Source organism: Ipomoea triloba, chromosome 8, assembly GCF_003576645.1.
Source record: "Ipomoea triloba cultivar NCNSP0323 chromosome 8, ASM357664v1".
NCBI lineage: Eukaryota > Viridiplantae > Streptophyta > Magnoliopsida > Solanales > Convolvulaceae > Ipomoea > Ipomoea triloba.
In genome coordinates, this window is record NC_044923.1 from 4,528,100 (window position 1) to 4,544,545 (window position 16,446).

Consider the following 16,446-nt stretch of genomic DNA (forward strand, 5'->3'; position numbering starts at 1 on the left):
ATAATATGCTCTAAAGGGAGTGGTGGCCATGTGGGTAGAGCATTATTTTCGTATCTAAAAATTATGAATTATATTCTTGTTAATACACTCTTGGTCAAGTCCACACAAGACCTTCCAAATATCCTATTGGTCGTTTCGACAGCTCCACTGTTGCTTTTGGTTCTACAACCAAGAAAATTACTTTGTTTAATGTATTTAGCTTTGAGAAGGTACATTTTAATTTGTTACTTATAATATTAGATTATATTTGTATGGTATCATCAATCAATATATAAAGGAAGGTCAGTGTGCAGATGTCACGTCGCGTATATCACGGAAGCATGTCAAGTATAGAACAAGCAAATCAGCACCCATACCTATCTATCATTAAATAAACAATTACTCCGTAACAACAATAAGCCAAAATATTGTTGTCCCATTCATAATCTTCACATATTTTATTGCTATAATTTTTCTATTACTTGTTACACTAATACTCAGTTGAAATCTATATAGAGAAGCATATTAGGTGTGAACTAATATTATCCGTTCATTTAGAATAATCAAAGGCTGAAAATTAATTTAAAATATGTGGTGTCATTTTTGTAATTACAACGATATATTTAAAAACCCTTACATGTAGAAGAGTAAAATTTAATAAAAGTGATTGCATTTTAAACATTTAACCTGACAAAGAGAGTTGGTGCACACGGAAAAACAAATCAAAAGAAATAACAGAGAATGGAAAAGGAAGAAAATAAACAGCAATAACCAATCAAACCCCACAAATTGAAGCCAGATATCAGCCCAAACCTAGAAAAGATTTTTTTTCCTAATCCTAAACCGACCTGGATTTGTAGAACAGCCTAATCCTAAACCGACCTGGATTTGAATTGAAAATCCTATAAATTTACCTAATAATCTTCAAGCCTTCACTATCATCCATCTATCCTCTCTTCTCCAACACATCACTACAATCAACTAATTAATTAACACCCTCATGGCAACACACAATAACTCACCCAACATCGGATTCTTGCACCGTCGAGGCACCGCCAGGCTCTCCTTTCGAGCCAGGCGGTCATCGGAGATCAACCCTAGCTTTGTAGCAATAGAAATTTCTCTAAAATTCAAACACATATTTCTCGGGACCGGCGGCGAGGATGGGTACAGCTATCAGAGGAGTCTTGGCGAGTCAACCGTTTCCTTTCCTCTCAGCCACGGCTCTTCCGGGCTGCACCTAGACGCCTATTTGGGAAACCAATTTCACCGCTGGATGCCGGCATTATCTCCTCGCGTTTGTGGCATCCTCTCCCAACGTATTGTGCATTCTGCGCGGCGAATTGGATTTGCTAACGGCGGTGGAACGGTAGTTACAGCTTCTATTGAGATCCTGGACCGAGAACGACCGCCGCCTACTGAGAATAATGTCGTCGATTTTTTTCCTCACCGTGATGTTTCATCGTCGAAGCCGAGGGGTTTGAGCGCGGAGGAGATCAACAGGCTGAAGGAAGAGAGGTTTGAGAATGGCGATGATAAATCGTTGGTCTGTCCTGTTTGTTTGGAAGACTTTTTGGCGGGAGCAAAGACTTCGCCATTGCCCTGCTCTCACGTCTTCCACCATGGATGCATATCTTCATGGCTGGAAAAATCTGCAAGCTGTCCTATTTGTAGATTTGATGTCGCCAACCATCTGGCAACAACTTAATTGTTTTTAGGAATATAATGAATATGTTTTAAGAGGTTTTTGTAATATGTTTTAAGAGGTTTTTGAATATTACAGTATCTAGCTTTATTTGCATTTCAAATTTAACTATATATGTTTATAACCATAACATAATATAGTTGTATATTTATATGTTATAAAATGACTATAATCGACATGTATTATTAATGTGTTATGATATTTGGATGAAAAATATTTATTAGCTTGAATAGTTTGAACTTAAACTGAGTCGAACTCGAATTAAAAAAATTATACCTTAATCGAGCTTGAGCTTCAATTTTCAAATCAAGTCAAATTTCAAGCTTTGACTATTTGAGCTTTAACTCATTTACACATGTACTGATAATATCTGATACAATCATATATAAACATTCTCACAACTGCCCTTAAGAAACAATGTAGAGCAACGTAAAATCTAGACAATAAGAATGTGCTTCAAATGGCAAACTTTGTTGTCCACATACACAATATCTCCTTCACCTAAAGATTTCAAGAATCTACACAAGTCCTTTTCTTCTTGAGGATTGGCTCCACCATCAAACCTCTAATGAAATTATGGAAATAAATTGATGACAATGAATTATTGCATTCCCCTCCCCCTACTACTACTATATCAACTGTATCTAACCCCCCTGTTTAATGTTTCGACCGACAAATTCTTCTTACAAAAGAATATGCCAAAACAGAAAAAATAAAAAAGAAAAGAAAATTACAAGACAGAAGATGGCCATAGAAAATACCATTCTTTTCGAAGCTGCAGTGTTTGGAGCAATCATATTCCGCTTTGCAACTTCAGCGGGCAAAGGTGAATTAGCGGGAGGGGGGAGGGGAGAACGAGTATAGGCGTGGTATTTGTCGCTCCGTTATTTCCCCCCCTCGGGATAGTGTATATGCATGATGTGCCATTTCTGTTTTTGCACACAGACACCGACTTGACTGTCCACTCGAACTACATATTCACTCGAGGCTGCTAAACTAACCCGTATTTATTTAGTCTACCTGTTCACCTATCAGGTCCAACCCGACGAGTAGGAAGGATACGCCTTGGAACAGCAAGAAGTAGAAATGGATGCCCTGAGCTGACATGAGGCTCCTCGCTGCAGCTGTCAGAAGGAGGAACGCGAGGGCTAGTTCTTTCGTGTATATCCGGTTGTGCTTCTTTTTGCGGGAAGCCTTCTGTTCCTTCTGTTTCATTTCCTCCCGCAGTTCGTCTAAATCAGGTACGGATACCCCTCTTTGGGGTTTCGGTTTTTCATCGACCAACGAGGCAAGATCACCCTCGGAGGATCGCCCTAGCTTTTTCGTTACAACCCACTCATACGCACTTCCGAGTTGGAAAAGTCCGGAAATCATGGCATTGAACTTGGTGACCGACATTGTGTTCTCGAATAGAAGGTACGGGACGATGAAAGGGAAAGATTTTGGGGCCGGAAGTATATTGAGAAACGACATGGTGGCGGGGATGTAGCAAACGATCCATGATGGAAGTGTAGCCTCGGGAATGAACATTGTCATGGGAAGAATAATGCAAAAAAGAGTGAACGAATAAAACGGGAGTATCAATTTCCTCAAGAGGAAGAATAGGAAAATTAAATTGGATTTCTTCCAAATGCTGATCTGCATAAACCAAGTAGGATCGGGATTCGGGGGTTAGCCATATGTAGTGTCCGGTTAAATGCAACTCGACAAATAACATGTTTACTCATATTAGTTACCTTTGAGTTAATGATGTCAGGCAAACAAAGACGGAACAACTGCATGGGCCCAGAATGCCACCTATGTTGTTGTTTCCTATACGCCTCATAAGATTCCGGCAACTCACATTGACACTGAAAATTCAAGAAACTACGGTTAGCCACACATAATTTACCCTACCATAACCAAAAACGACAGTTGTGTCCACCTATGAATACCTCTACATCGTTAAGAAAGATAAATTTCCATCCATGGAGGTGCGCCCGGACAGCAATATCCATATCCTCCACCGTCGTCCTTTCCAACCATCCACCGGACTCCTCCAACGCTTTTATCCTCCACACTCCAGCAGTCCCGTTAAACCCAAAGAAATTTAGGTAAATCCCATTGACCTGCTGCTCCACTTCGAAATGAAAAGCTAAATTAATGAGCTGCAACCTCGTTAGCAGATTTTCATCCTTGTTCACAAAGGACCACCTTGCCTGAACCAGCCCTAGGTCCTCGTTATCCTAGAAGTCAAAGTGAATGACAGCAATTTACTAACCACTAACAAAGAATACCCGTATGAAAACTATAGGAACAGCAAAAAAAAAAAAAAAAAGGATTGCTGACGTGGAGAAAATCAAACATGAGTTCATACTCCAAACTGAAGAACGAAAGCACGGGGCAACATAATTGCATCTCGAAAAGTCAAATACACAAACCAAATAATACCTTGAAATAAGGAACAGTTCTTTTAAGAAAATCCGGTGCTGGCTGAAAATCAGCATCGAATATGACAACAAATTCGTAGTCCTTAACATAGCTGCAATTCATGGCGGACTTGAGATTCCCCGCCTTATATCCCTCCCTAATCACTCTATGCCTGTACACAATGTTGGCCCCCTCCTTCTGCCATTTATGCACCTCGTCTTTAATCAACGACTGAGTCGCGGTATCATCAGAATCATCAAGAACTTGAATCAAAAAGCTCGATTTAGGCCAATCTAAGCTACACACCGCAGCTATTGATTGCTGATAAACCTGGAAACAGCAATATAATGCAAGACTCATTTCAGACCAAACACATCAACATCCACCGACAAAACTCTCATCTATCATTCTATCCATGTTCTTAAAAGCTATGAAATTTACAAAGATTAAAAATTCAAACTTTCAAAACCATAAGGCAGGAAAGGAATTCTCCTACCTCTCTTTCATTGCACATGGGGATCTGAACTAGAACCATGGGGAAATAACCAGCCCCTTCACCCCCTTCAAGATCCATGGCTCCTTCTTTGGCAATTGGTTTTATCTTCTTAAACCGGATCCAGAAACAACCCAGGCAAAGGATAAGCCTATCCAAGCTCTGGATAAGGAACAGGACAATGCAGACATTGGCCAAGAATTGGAGTGGGGGAGCGAGATACTCCACCCTAACCAAAACCCACTTGGAATAAATCCAATCAAACAAACCCTTAACCGCAAAAGGGTTAGTTAGAGTGTAGAGATACTGGAATTGAAGATCGGTGGCACTAAAGTGCCAGCCTTGAAAATATGCGGCAATTTCAAACCCTAGCAGGACTAGGGATAGGGCGAGGAAGACCTTTATGCAGGAGAAGAAACGGGTCTTGACCGCAGGATTCTCCGCGGGGGTAGTGTCGGCGCAGTCGGTCCTCCCGGAGGCGACGCGGCGGCGCACGACGGAGGCGAGGCCGAGCAATGCGGCGGCGATGGAGGTGAGACAGCCGGCGGCTTTATGCGCCTTGAGGAGGAGCACCCAAGTGAGCTGCTTGGCGTTTTTGTTCCGTACTTTCTCGCGGGGCCGGAAAGCCGGCATTGAAGGGCCGTGGTGGTCGTCGTCGTCGGCGGCGGTGCACAGAAAATCCTCCTCCGATGCACCTTCTAGCTCCACCATTGACCAGTTATTCGGGTTCTCCATTTTCACCACCACTGGGGTTCCCATATGGCTCTCCTTAGCCCCCCACCACCCAAACGGAGCCATTAAATCCCCCTAAAAACCCAAAAAGATTCAATCTTTCCCCTCAAAAACCAATACCCAATGCTCAAAACCCACTAAGAGCCATTAAATCCCCCTAAAACCCCAAAAAGATTCAATCTTTCCCCTCAAAAACCAATACCCAATGCTCAAAACCCACTAAACCCACACCATTTAAAAGCACTAAACAAAACGAATGCCCTGTCTCTGCGGCTCTTGAATGCAAAAGAGGAGCTTATATTATGCGGTGAGATTGAGGGCACGATCGGGTTTTACACACAGAGAACGCCACTGTACACTCCACAGTACAAAGGAATGGAATTAGCTCTCAGTCTCTCACTCTCTCTCGCGCACAAGAATGGGGAGTGAGAGTGACGGCCTGAGAATATTCATATAACCCCAACAAAACAAAAGAAAAAGAAAACTACAGATTTAAAGCGCAGTCACATAAATAGAGATGAATGCCTATTCAGTTCCTATAATTTCTGCTCTAATCCCTTTATAATCACAGTTAAATTTTATCTAAAATACCAACAAAAAATTGAGTTAATATCTCATAGAGTCCTCCAAGTGTAGTGATTTTGTTAGTTCTAAATGTTTAAATTGATCACGTGTGGTCTTTCAATATTCAAATTGTTACCATTTGTTGTTCAAATTTATCACCTATAGTCTAGACTTTCAAAATTTAACCAGTTTTAGTCCTCTTGAATGAACATGTGTGGTTAAAATTTGATAATTAAAGGACTATGAGTGGATACCTTTTATCACAAATGATAACAATTTGAAAGTAAAAGAATTATCAGGTGGTTAAAATTTGATAGTTGAAGGACTATGAGTAAATAACTTTGAACATAAATGGTAACAATTTGAAAGTAGAAGAATTATTAGGTGGTTAAAATTTGATAGGTGAAGGACTATGAGCGAATAATTTAGACTACAAATGATAATAATTTGAAAGGGGAAGGACCACCATTATAAATGATTAATTTAAAAATTTAAAACTAAATGTGACAAAATCACTGTATTCGGGGATTACTGGTATTAACTCAATAAAAATCAGTGTTTAGTGTTGACGGTAACATGGCGATTATTGTACTGTAGTGACAGCTCAGCATTCGTTTGATTTGGATTCAAGATTTCGAAACCGTCTAAACTAAAAACAGGTTTAAATATGGTTAGTCTCATAAAAATTGTACGGTATGTTATGGTTGGCGTGGAACATCACAATTAAACCGTCCAACGTTTAAATTTAATTTAATACGTAATATTTACAAATTTAACGCCTCTAATGTTCAGATATTATGTATTTAATAATTCAAAGATTATGGGGTTTAATGCTTCAACATTATAATTTATGGTTGTTGACTTGTTGGTACTATCTTAAATGTGTAATAATAATGAAAATGTAATAAGTTAAAAAGTATTTTCGTCATTACTATATATGAATTACTATAATCATCTTAATTTTACTTATCATATTATTTTGTCCTCTCCATTCTCATTTACATATATCAATGGAACTTACTTACCTACACTTAGAACTAGACTAATCCCAACTGATTTTTAGATCAAGCGTGAATTTAATAGGTTAGTTATTGGTTCGTATATTTTTATTTATGTTATATCTACACATACATTTAGTTCGAAAATCAATTGTTAAAATTTTACATATATTATATTTGAGTTACTGCACATATCTAGTACACACCGTTTTATAATAGTTATCGTTTTTCTTCGTCACAAATAAATAAATCAATGTTGAAATTCTATTTTATTTTTATTTTTTAAAAGGGTTTAGGAACTACCATTTGTTTGTGGAGATCTCAAGCTATTTGACACTTGACAGGGAGAGATATTTAGGATATTTACAATTTTTATTTTTATGTTTTACTTTGAACGTGCTAATGTTCTCCACGTGTGACGAAAAGAGATAAAGTAAACGTTTTCCATAAATGGGAGAACTAAAATTGCAATACGGTTAAAACTTAAAAATGTAACAATTAATGACTAAAATTACTATTTAACCATTAATGACTAAAATTACTATTTACTATCATAATATATACTTAGTAATTTTGCACATTGAGACCTGAGCATACATTCCCATTTGATCAGCCTCCATTTAACCATAACTTAAAAATTAAAATTGCAACACGGTTAAAATCTTAAAGTATACTCCGTATATCACACTATATATATTGAAGCTAAATAATTAATGAATAAAATCATTATTTATAACTTTCAATATTTAAACTACAAATTTATCTAAAAATAAACATGCAAATTAAACCTTAAAGAAAAAGAATTAATCTAATATCGCCATAGTATTGGTAACATAAATCTTTAAAAACTTATTGTAACGTCCCATATCCTCCATGTCCATGAACCAAATTAAATATTACCAATGTCTAAAGTGGGCAGATATCTTATGTACTGACATTTGGCTTGTTTGCTTAGTCATCGAGTTATCATGATTTATATTTTCTCAAATGCTCTATTAGGTCGAGATGTAAGAGATTTTTGGGATTGGAGATTTAACTTTAAAAAAAAAACTTATATAATACTTTAATATATAATGTCTATATATTATTATCACTGAAGAAGATAAGAAAATATATGTTAGATGCATGTGCATGACAACAATAGTTGAAAAAAAAAATAATAAAGTTATAACGGTATGTATATTTTTTGACCAAAATATTGTATAGTACAACTCTTATAGCATAAAAAAAAAAAGATGTGACATAATTTTTATTCGCACTTATTAGTTTTTGTATTAGATATAAAAATGAAGAATGATTTAAACGGTAATTCAAAATTCAAAATTTCTGAGAAAGTGCCAACACACTGCTCAGGTCTTTCGGAGATTGTTCATTTCATCAATTAGATAAAGTATGTTCATCAGTGGCACCGTTACGTAATTATGACATTCTGAGAGGGCAGAATCGGGATTCACATCGCTAGCAGTTCCCGGAAAACGGTGAACAGTGGGACCACTTAAAATTTTATCCGTTTTGGATCTTCTGGAAAATAAAATAAAAATCTTGAGTTAGTTTTTAATTTTATTTTTACTACTTAGTAGGCTAGTAGCTCTTATTAATTAAAATTTTTAAAAGTTAATGACAAATTTTGATAAATTCATTAATGAAGAAACTAGAAATGCTACTCTACTCACAATTCAGGAACTAAAAGTGACGATACTTATAATTAAAAAAAAAGTATATTAGTTATCATATATCATGGAGATCAAATATGTATTTTATTCTTCCAATAAATCGTCTCATTATATATATATAATTTGAAAATTATTTTTTTTAAAAGAAAGAAATATGCAAATGAACGCACCCGACTGGGCACTGAATGTGCATCAAACGCGCAAAAAGGTAATAGACTTCTGTCCTTTCTCTCTTCAGCGGGACTCACAAAAAATCAAGTCTTTGGAGGACAACTCCAATCTTCTCTCTTTCACATGACTAAAATTACCGCAAAAGTCTCCCCAAAAGTTACAAATGGAGATGCTATAAGTGACTTTGATCTACATACTTTCAATAGTTCAATTATGTAATTTATGATTGATTTCTAATAAAATTTTCTCATGTTAGTGATTTTGAAAGAGTTAATTCAGACGAGTTAAGGTCGTGATATAATCACAAATATTTAATTAATTCTTAAATCATTTAAAATATTTCTGCCGACTGCCGCATAGTGTGAAAGTAACTTGTTTGGTAGGCTAAATTTAAGTTTGTATTTTTTTAAAATTAGATTAAATATAACAAAACATTTCCATACAATTTTTAAATAAATATTTTAGCAATTTGGTTAAGACAAAAGCAATTAATCTCTGAAAAGAAAGAACAAGTTAAAATTAAAGTTAGTAATAAATGCATTTCAATAAACAAAAAACATGCGTCTTATATGTACTTCTATAAACAGTATGTCACGTACTAAAATGAAGCCAAAAGTGACCTGAAAAAAGTAACTAAGTGAGTGGAGTATAGTTATTGTATAATAAAATCACATATTTAATTTTTACAAATATTTTTTCGGTCAAGTCTGTTGCATCTATATTTTTAGCATAATTTATCTCTAATGCATAAACATTTATTTTATACATACCCTCAAATCGCAAGTAATGACTGTGAATTTTCGTTCTAATTTAAAAGAAAATAAATAAATAAAAAAGCCAATAGTAGGTATGTAATGATATTTAATGTGAGATTAGGACTGCTCAACAGCCAACCGAGAAAAGAAAAAATAATTTAGATTTCATTGTTTGTATTGTGTATTGTGGTCACATGTTTTGTCACTTTAATTATTATTATTTTTTTCTATTTGATTGAAAAAAAAAGGTTAATTGCATTTTCGATCTCTAAAACAATCAATAATTGTTAATTATTAATCATCCAATTACAATGTAAGCCAATATCACCCCAAATTATGCACCAAGTGGCTATTTTGATTCCTATATATTGTCACGAAAGTCATTAATTCAATTTCAAATGTTGCACATGTTTCGACTTGTCAAAAGTAAAAATGCAGGTGATATTAGAATATAAAACACGATAAACACATGTGTGGCCCTTTAACTAAATATGGTACTTGAAATTCTCAAATTGTTCTATTAGTGCATAATTAGGGATAACATTGGCGCACACACATGTAACTTAAAGATTATTTTGATCATTTATATCATTTATGTATATTTTAAAGACTAAAGTGTAACTAAGAAAGATATATAATTTAAAGTGATTTTCTTATGATGTCTAATCTAATTAATTATTATTTTTTTCGTTGGCTTATACATATACATACTAGAATTAATTAATCCTCCTTTTTGGAATATGGTAGAAGAACATATAAGGTATGTCGGTATGTCATCTTATTAGAGGAAATTAGTCATTTCAATGACAAGAAAAATACACAATTATTGTCCGATTATATATATTAGGTAAATCTCACTCCTATGTAATAGTTTTTTTTTTTTTTTTTTTTTTTGGTAGGAAAAAGGAGCCGAGGGCTCCGGGTGATTAAAGGAGTCTGCTAGTAGCCACTCCCTGGGCATCCCGCTGCAGCAGGTTGAGCATCCCTTCCGGTGGGGAGTCTAACAGTGAGGTTCCCCAGTGCGAACTTTGGGCCAAGTTAGCTAAGAAGTCCGCGCACTGATTTTCCTCACGATACACATGCACTACATCAGCGTTCTAGAATTGTCCAAGTAAGCTTCTGCAGTATGAAATTAACGTGTTTGGACTATGAATCTCCTCTCTGTTAAGCGATTGGGCAACCGCTTCCGAGTCTGTTTCGGCCACAATGTTATTAAAACCGTGATTTCTTGCAGTGGTGAGGCCTTCTCGGAGACCCCACAACTCCGCCATGAAGCTACTGGTGCAGCCGATGTTGGTTGTAAACCCAATGATCCAATCCCCATAGTGATTACGAATCAGACCACCAGCACTAGCCAGTCCGTTACCCGATTTCCTCGCACCATCCGTATTAATCTTGACGAAATCTGGTCGCGGTGGGATCCAACACACCCAGGTCTCCTATGTAATAGCTTGCAAAATACATAAAAGAGATAAACTACATTAAAAAGACTATGTGAAATAGGCTCAACCATGAGAATGTTGACTAGAATAGAACTCATGATTCGTAGGTACAAGAAAATTAAAGCAAGCTAGACAATTAAGTATACATTGGAAGGTTCCCAAGCATATTGGTCCCATAGGCACAAGAATTATTTGTATAAATGGAATGTGTTAGGTTTGGTTGTTTTAAAAGGGAAATATATTAAACTTATATACCCACATGTAATAATTAACTCAAAAGTTTGGGCTCATGATTTGGCAATTAATTGAGGTTAAGGGTTGATTAAGTAGTGGAAATGAGTAAGTTATTTTGCTGGTTTCTAAACACACTCTAATCTTAATTTCATAATATACGAATAAAAGTGTACATCTTGAGTAAACATTTTTAGTACCTAATGAAATTTTTATTACCCCTTAAATAAGTGTCAAAGATTATAAATTTTTAATTAAAAATATCATTTAGGAGACCTTTACTACTTTAATTGTCCTGTGGGACAATGTAATCACTAGTGGGTAGTCCATAATCTAATAATTATTAACTCATAATCTAGTTTTGTAATCATATGTGTGGTTGTGCACTTGTGCATGATAGAAGACATTTTTTGGGAAATATAAAAATTATGCCAACTTTTATATTATATATATAATGTAATTGATTAAGGTCCCATTGTTGTTTTGTCATACCAAGTTATCTTATAGTTATAAGTTAATTTTAATTGATATTTGTTATTAGAAGTTAGTTGAAAATTTATAAATATTAAATTGGTAAATTGGATTAGAAGCATATAGCAAAAACAAAGGTAGGGTAGTTGATAAATGTAAAATGATTGATAACAATATTTCTTTTATATTAAATGTTCGTTGAGTCTATACAACTTTTTTTAAAAAATACTTTCATAACTTAAAATATAGAGATTTAATGTTAAAATAATATTATATGATTTTAAAAAATTAAATCAATAATAAAAATATTGTCTCTTAATTACTAATTTATAGAAATGTTAAACTTACCGTTTAGTTTTTTTTTTTTTGGGAAAATAATTAATTTAATTCGTCAATTACACATGCTCACATTGAATTGTCAAGATTGTGAAAAAAATAGTCTAAATGATAAAATGTTAATTTTAATGGTTAAATATATATTTAAAATCATAACTTTTTACTATTATTTTGCAAATTTGCTACATTCTTCTCCAAGCATTATTAGTTTGTGTTATTTAATTAAAAGGTAAATTGTCAAGACCTTATGATCTAATGACACCAAATTACATGTATTGACTCTTTATGTTCCAGTAGATTGAGAAAGTAGTGAGCAGTACTAAAAAATTAAAAAGTACATTAGGGAGAAGAATACTTCAAATATACAAAACTCCCCCCCCCCCTAAATTTTATTTCATTTTGTTTTCCTTTGTTTTAATTGCTGTTTACGTTTATTTCTTTGTTTGTGGGCCGTTATTTTTTATATTTTTATTGTTTTCCATCTGAGTTTTGCTTCATTCCCGTGTTTGAATGTATAATTATAGAGTTATAAAAATACACGATGTATTGTATAGAAATACACTATCAAAGTAATGTGAATGCACAGCCTGACCAAGTGAATAATCAGATAAGAAGTTATCAATGCATGACAATTGATATTAGAATGTACATCATTTTGTGTAGGAATGCACGATCAAAATAATATGAATGCACAACCTGTGCCAAACAAATAATCAAATACTAATCAAGGTCACGGGACATATCACCGAGTTCAATAGACTCGTTGAATTAGTCCGATGACATTTCAATACGAGACTACTGAACTCGTCAACGAGTTCAATAGACACGTTAAATACTCAACAGGGTCTATTAAACTCGTCAACAGGTTCAACATACTCGTTGGTCCAACGGTACGCCGGTACTACTTAACGGGTCTATTGAACCTGTCTGGGAGTCCGTTGACTGACCAAATTGTCCTTCCTAATTTATTCCTTGCCTCTAAAACTTGGATTTGTTCCTTACGAGTACATCTCAGTCATCCAATCTCTAATTCCAATGGTTTAAATTAGTTCGCAAGTTTTCACATAAGAGATGATTCTCACTTAAACTGGACCCTATATATATAGAATAGTTTATAAGCTTTAAATTAATTTAATAAATTACTGTATTAAATTAGCTTATTTGGTGTAGGAGAAGTCCATATCAATTATGTGTGCAAAAGGTGTTTGGATGCAATTAAATAGGATAGTAAAGGAAAGGAAACATTAACGTGGGGGTATTTATGACCAACCCAAATCTAATGCTGATGCAACACAATTTTGGTATCTATGGGGTTGTCGGTGACAACTTTTCAATTTTATTTCATTTTCTTTTTTAGTGATACAAATTGCAAACGTGCAACATATATATATATTGACGCAAACATGATGCATATATGTCTCCTTTTGTATTTTTATTGGGGAACTACTATTTCTCATTACAATTGTTACATGTAAGTGTATTGTAGGTGGAGTTCACTTGTGAATTAGTAAATTATTTTAGATTGTTTATAATTGGACTGATTAATTAAGAAAATTAATATAAATTTTGGAGTTAAACTTGAAATATTATAGTTCAGTGATTGTCAAGTTATTTTTTAAATTTCACTTCCAAACTAATAGCACACGAAAATGTGGTGTGAGAGAACATATGGAAATGATTAGGGCTGTTAGCGAACAGAGCTTTCGACAAACTACTCGTGTTCGAACTCGGTAAGCGTTCGTTTATGTCCGTTTATTAATGTAAATGAACATTAACAAACAAAGTTTAGAGCTCGGTTAATAAACGAATAGAGTCTGAACAGTGGTAAGCTCGTTTGCTAAGTTTTCGCGAACAAGCTCGTTTGTGTTTGTTTAATAGTGTTCGTGAACAAGCTCGTTTATTGTTCGTTTAATAATGTTCGTAAACATGTTTACAAACACACACACACACACACACACACACACACACACATATATATATATATATATATATATATATATATATATATATATTAATTGTTCATGAACATAGATTATTTATTGTTCACAAACAAATTGTGTTCATGAACAGGTGCAGGTGTTTGGTTATTAAGTGTTCACGAACGTGTTCGTGGACATAAATGAACGTGTTTGTTAACGTTTGCGAACACGTTCGTGAACGTGTTCGTTAACGTTAACGAACACGTTCGTGAACGTGTTCGCGAACGTTAACGAACACTAACAAACGCTTAACAAACGAACACGAACATGATTTTTAAAAACCTTAAAAAACGAACACGAACACAAACACCTCAAAATCCTTAACAAACGAACACGAACAGCCTCCGTTCGTTTATGTTCGGTTTGTTAACGAACCCTAGAAATGATAATTTAAAAACAAGTTGTGTACTTTTTTTTTCCTGGAGAATGAATGTTTTTCAGACTCATAAAATATATTTTCCTTTGCAATTTTTAAAAAATTCTTTTAATTATTATAATGGTCACATAATTTTTTTTGAGTTTGTGTGTGTTAGAGAGAAATGTTTCTAAAAGTAAATGCGCTCCCTCTTAAGATTTTTTTGACATTATGGTATAACTTCATGACATATCTAGAATCTTTTAACTTTTATATTTAATTATTACAAGAATTCATTATGAACTTGTGGTATATTTAATCAATTCATGAATAATCAACAAAGATAAAGAGCTTATTCTTATTTCAAAAAAAAAAAAAAAGAAGAAGAAGAAGAAGAACTTTAGTCTTTTAAATAATCTTATAAATACTTATATTTAAGAAATAAACATTAATGAATGATTTTTGTTAGAAAATAATTGTTTTTTTCAATTTTGAATTCTCTCAATTTAACAATTTATTAATTACAACGTATTATACCAGACCATAGTTTCAGGATCAAAAGTAAATTCACAGCTTGTTTTTTTTTTTTAAATAAAAAATAAATTCTTTGAATCAATAAATTCTAATTCTTCAATTCCGTATTTGGTAAATAGTTGTTAGTTGATTGATTTAGTGAGTTTGACTATTTGATAAGATTACCTGATTGTAGAAAGATGTTTGGTAAATTAGCTATTAGTTGATAGCTGATTACATGCAAAATGACTATATCAAAAAGTTGATCGAAAAAATCTATTTTACCAACTTTTTGAATTTTAACATTTTAAAGTAATAAGATATTACAAAAAAAAAAAAAAAAAACAATTAATCAAACATGCATATTAACTATTTAATCAATTCGAACAAGTCAAAATTGACTAATAAACTAAATTCGTTACGACCCAATTATTTTTTTATACTAAATCAAATACCGAGTAATAGAATATTCCTTTCCATAAACTAAACGAGTGGTTAGGATTACATGTGAAGTTTGAGGTGCAATGGACTGAGCGTCGACCGACAAAGCTACCAAAATCAGCAAACGTATAAAAACATTAATTCTGAATATGATATCATCTTTGTACAATACACTGTCTTTACTATTCATGTGTTTTCTCTACAATGTGCAAAATACATATATATGGCATGACATGCATTATTATAATTTATAGCTAAATTTGATTTCGGTGAACTAGTTTGCAATTTTTACTAGGAAAAATGAAAATTTTTACAGACTCGACTAAAATTTAATGCTTAGATTTTATGACTTGCGAGTTTTGTGAACTATTATAAATTGTGTATTTATTTTGGGAGGAATTTGTTTAACTAATATTCTAGAATAACATCAATTAATAATATTTTAAATTGTTAACAATTTTAAGAATAATACATCACTTACAAAAATCACTTCATAATATTTATTATAGTCATTATTGTATTGATTTTTTCAGATATTTAATTATTATGTAGATTCTTTATTAACTAGTAATAGAATCAGTCTAATACCAGTATTAGATTATAATATATCACTATGTAGAATATAAAGGGTGGAGTATAACTATAATAGCTAGAGAGTGTAAAAGATGTACTCCGTATTTATTAATAATATCAATAAGTTCAAGTACATCAATTAAGTACAAGGTGTGCTTAGGAATTCCTGCTAGGGTAGAAAGTGTACAAGAAAGAAAGAACACAATGTTGACATATTACCGACAGATTTGACTTGGTGGCTTAGGTCAGTCGTGACTTGTTTCGGATACTAATGTGAAATCTAGAGCAACAACAAATTAACCTGATTTCTTGACGGCACCCAATCTTGGTGTTCTATTTCTGTATGTATAACTCCTATCACAAACAATTCACGAATAGCTAAAAGTTTTACATTATTGAATCTGTCACAAGAGTATGTGAACATTATGTAATGATTTTAGTACAAGAAAATAATATACAGAGTATTTATTTATTTTTAAATAATAGTCAAAGGAGTTGGTTAAATAATTAATTAAAGTAAAAGCAAGTAGCTTCAAATATTAACTCATATTGGTAAGTCATAACACATCATTGATCATTCTTAACCAGTCAATGATAGTACCACGTAAACAACATGACCGACAGGC

The 16,446-nt window shown here is 33.5% G+C and overlaps 2 protein-coding genes across 2 annotated transcripts; one reads left to right on the top strand and one right to left on the bottom strand.

The window, feature by feature from the left end:
• The first annotated feature begins 979 nt into the window (after positions 1-979).
• LOC116027601 (RING-H2 finger protein ATL77-like) lies at positions 980-1,687 on the top strand. Its single transcript, XM_031269306.1, has one exon. It carries the CDS (start codon positions 980-982, stop codon positions 1,685-1,687), a length of 708 nt encoding a protein of 235 aa, XP_031125166.1.
• A 368-nt stretch (positions 1,688-2,055) lies between these two features.
• Positions 2,056-5,783, bottom strand: LOC116027806 (probable xyloglucan glycosyltransferase 12). The gene is made up of 5 exons (XM_031269562.1): positions 4,590-5,783; positions 4,115-4,423; positions 3,619-3,909; positions 3,421-3,534; positions 2,056-3,322 (listed from the first exon to the last, which is right to left on the bottom strand). Exons 1-5 carry the CDS (start codon positions 5,382-5,384, stop codon positions 2,696-2,698), a joined length of 2,136 nt encoding a protein of 711 aa, XP_031125422.1. The 5' UTR covers positions 5,385-5,783; the 3' UTR covers positions 2,056-2,695.
• Between the last annotated feature and the right edge of the window lie 10,663 nt (positions 5,784-16,446).

Bases quoted from the DNA above. Each gene is read 5' to 3' on its own strand.
- LOC116027806 (XM_031269562.1), bottom strand. From the start codon at position 5,384: ATGGCTCCGTTTGGGTGGTGGGGGGCTAAGGAGAGCCATATGGGAACC. The intron at 3,910-4,114 runs GTATTATTTGGT...TTTGACTTCTAG, and splicing joins GAACTGTTCCTTATTTCAAG to GATAACGAGGACCTAGGGCT. The intron at 3,323-3,420 runs GTAACTAATATG...TGGTTTATGCAG, and splicing joins CTGACATCATTAACTCAAAG to ATCAGCATTTGGAAGAAATC.
- LOC116027601 (XM_031269306.1), top strand. From the start codon at position 980: ATGGCAACACACAATAACTCACCCAACATCGGATTCTTGCACCGTCGA.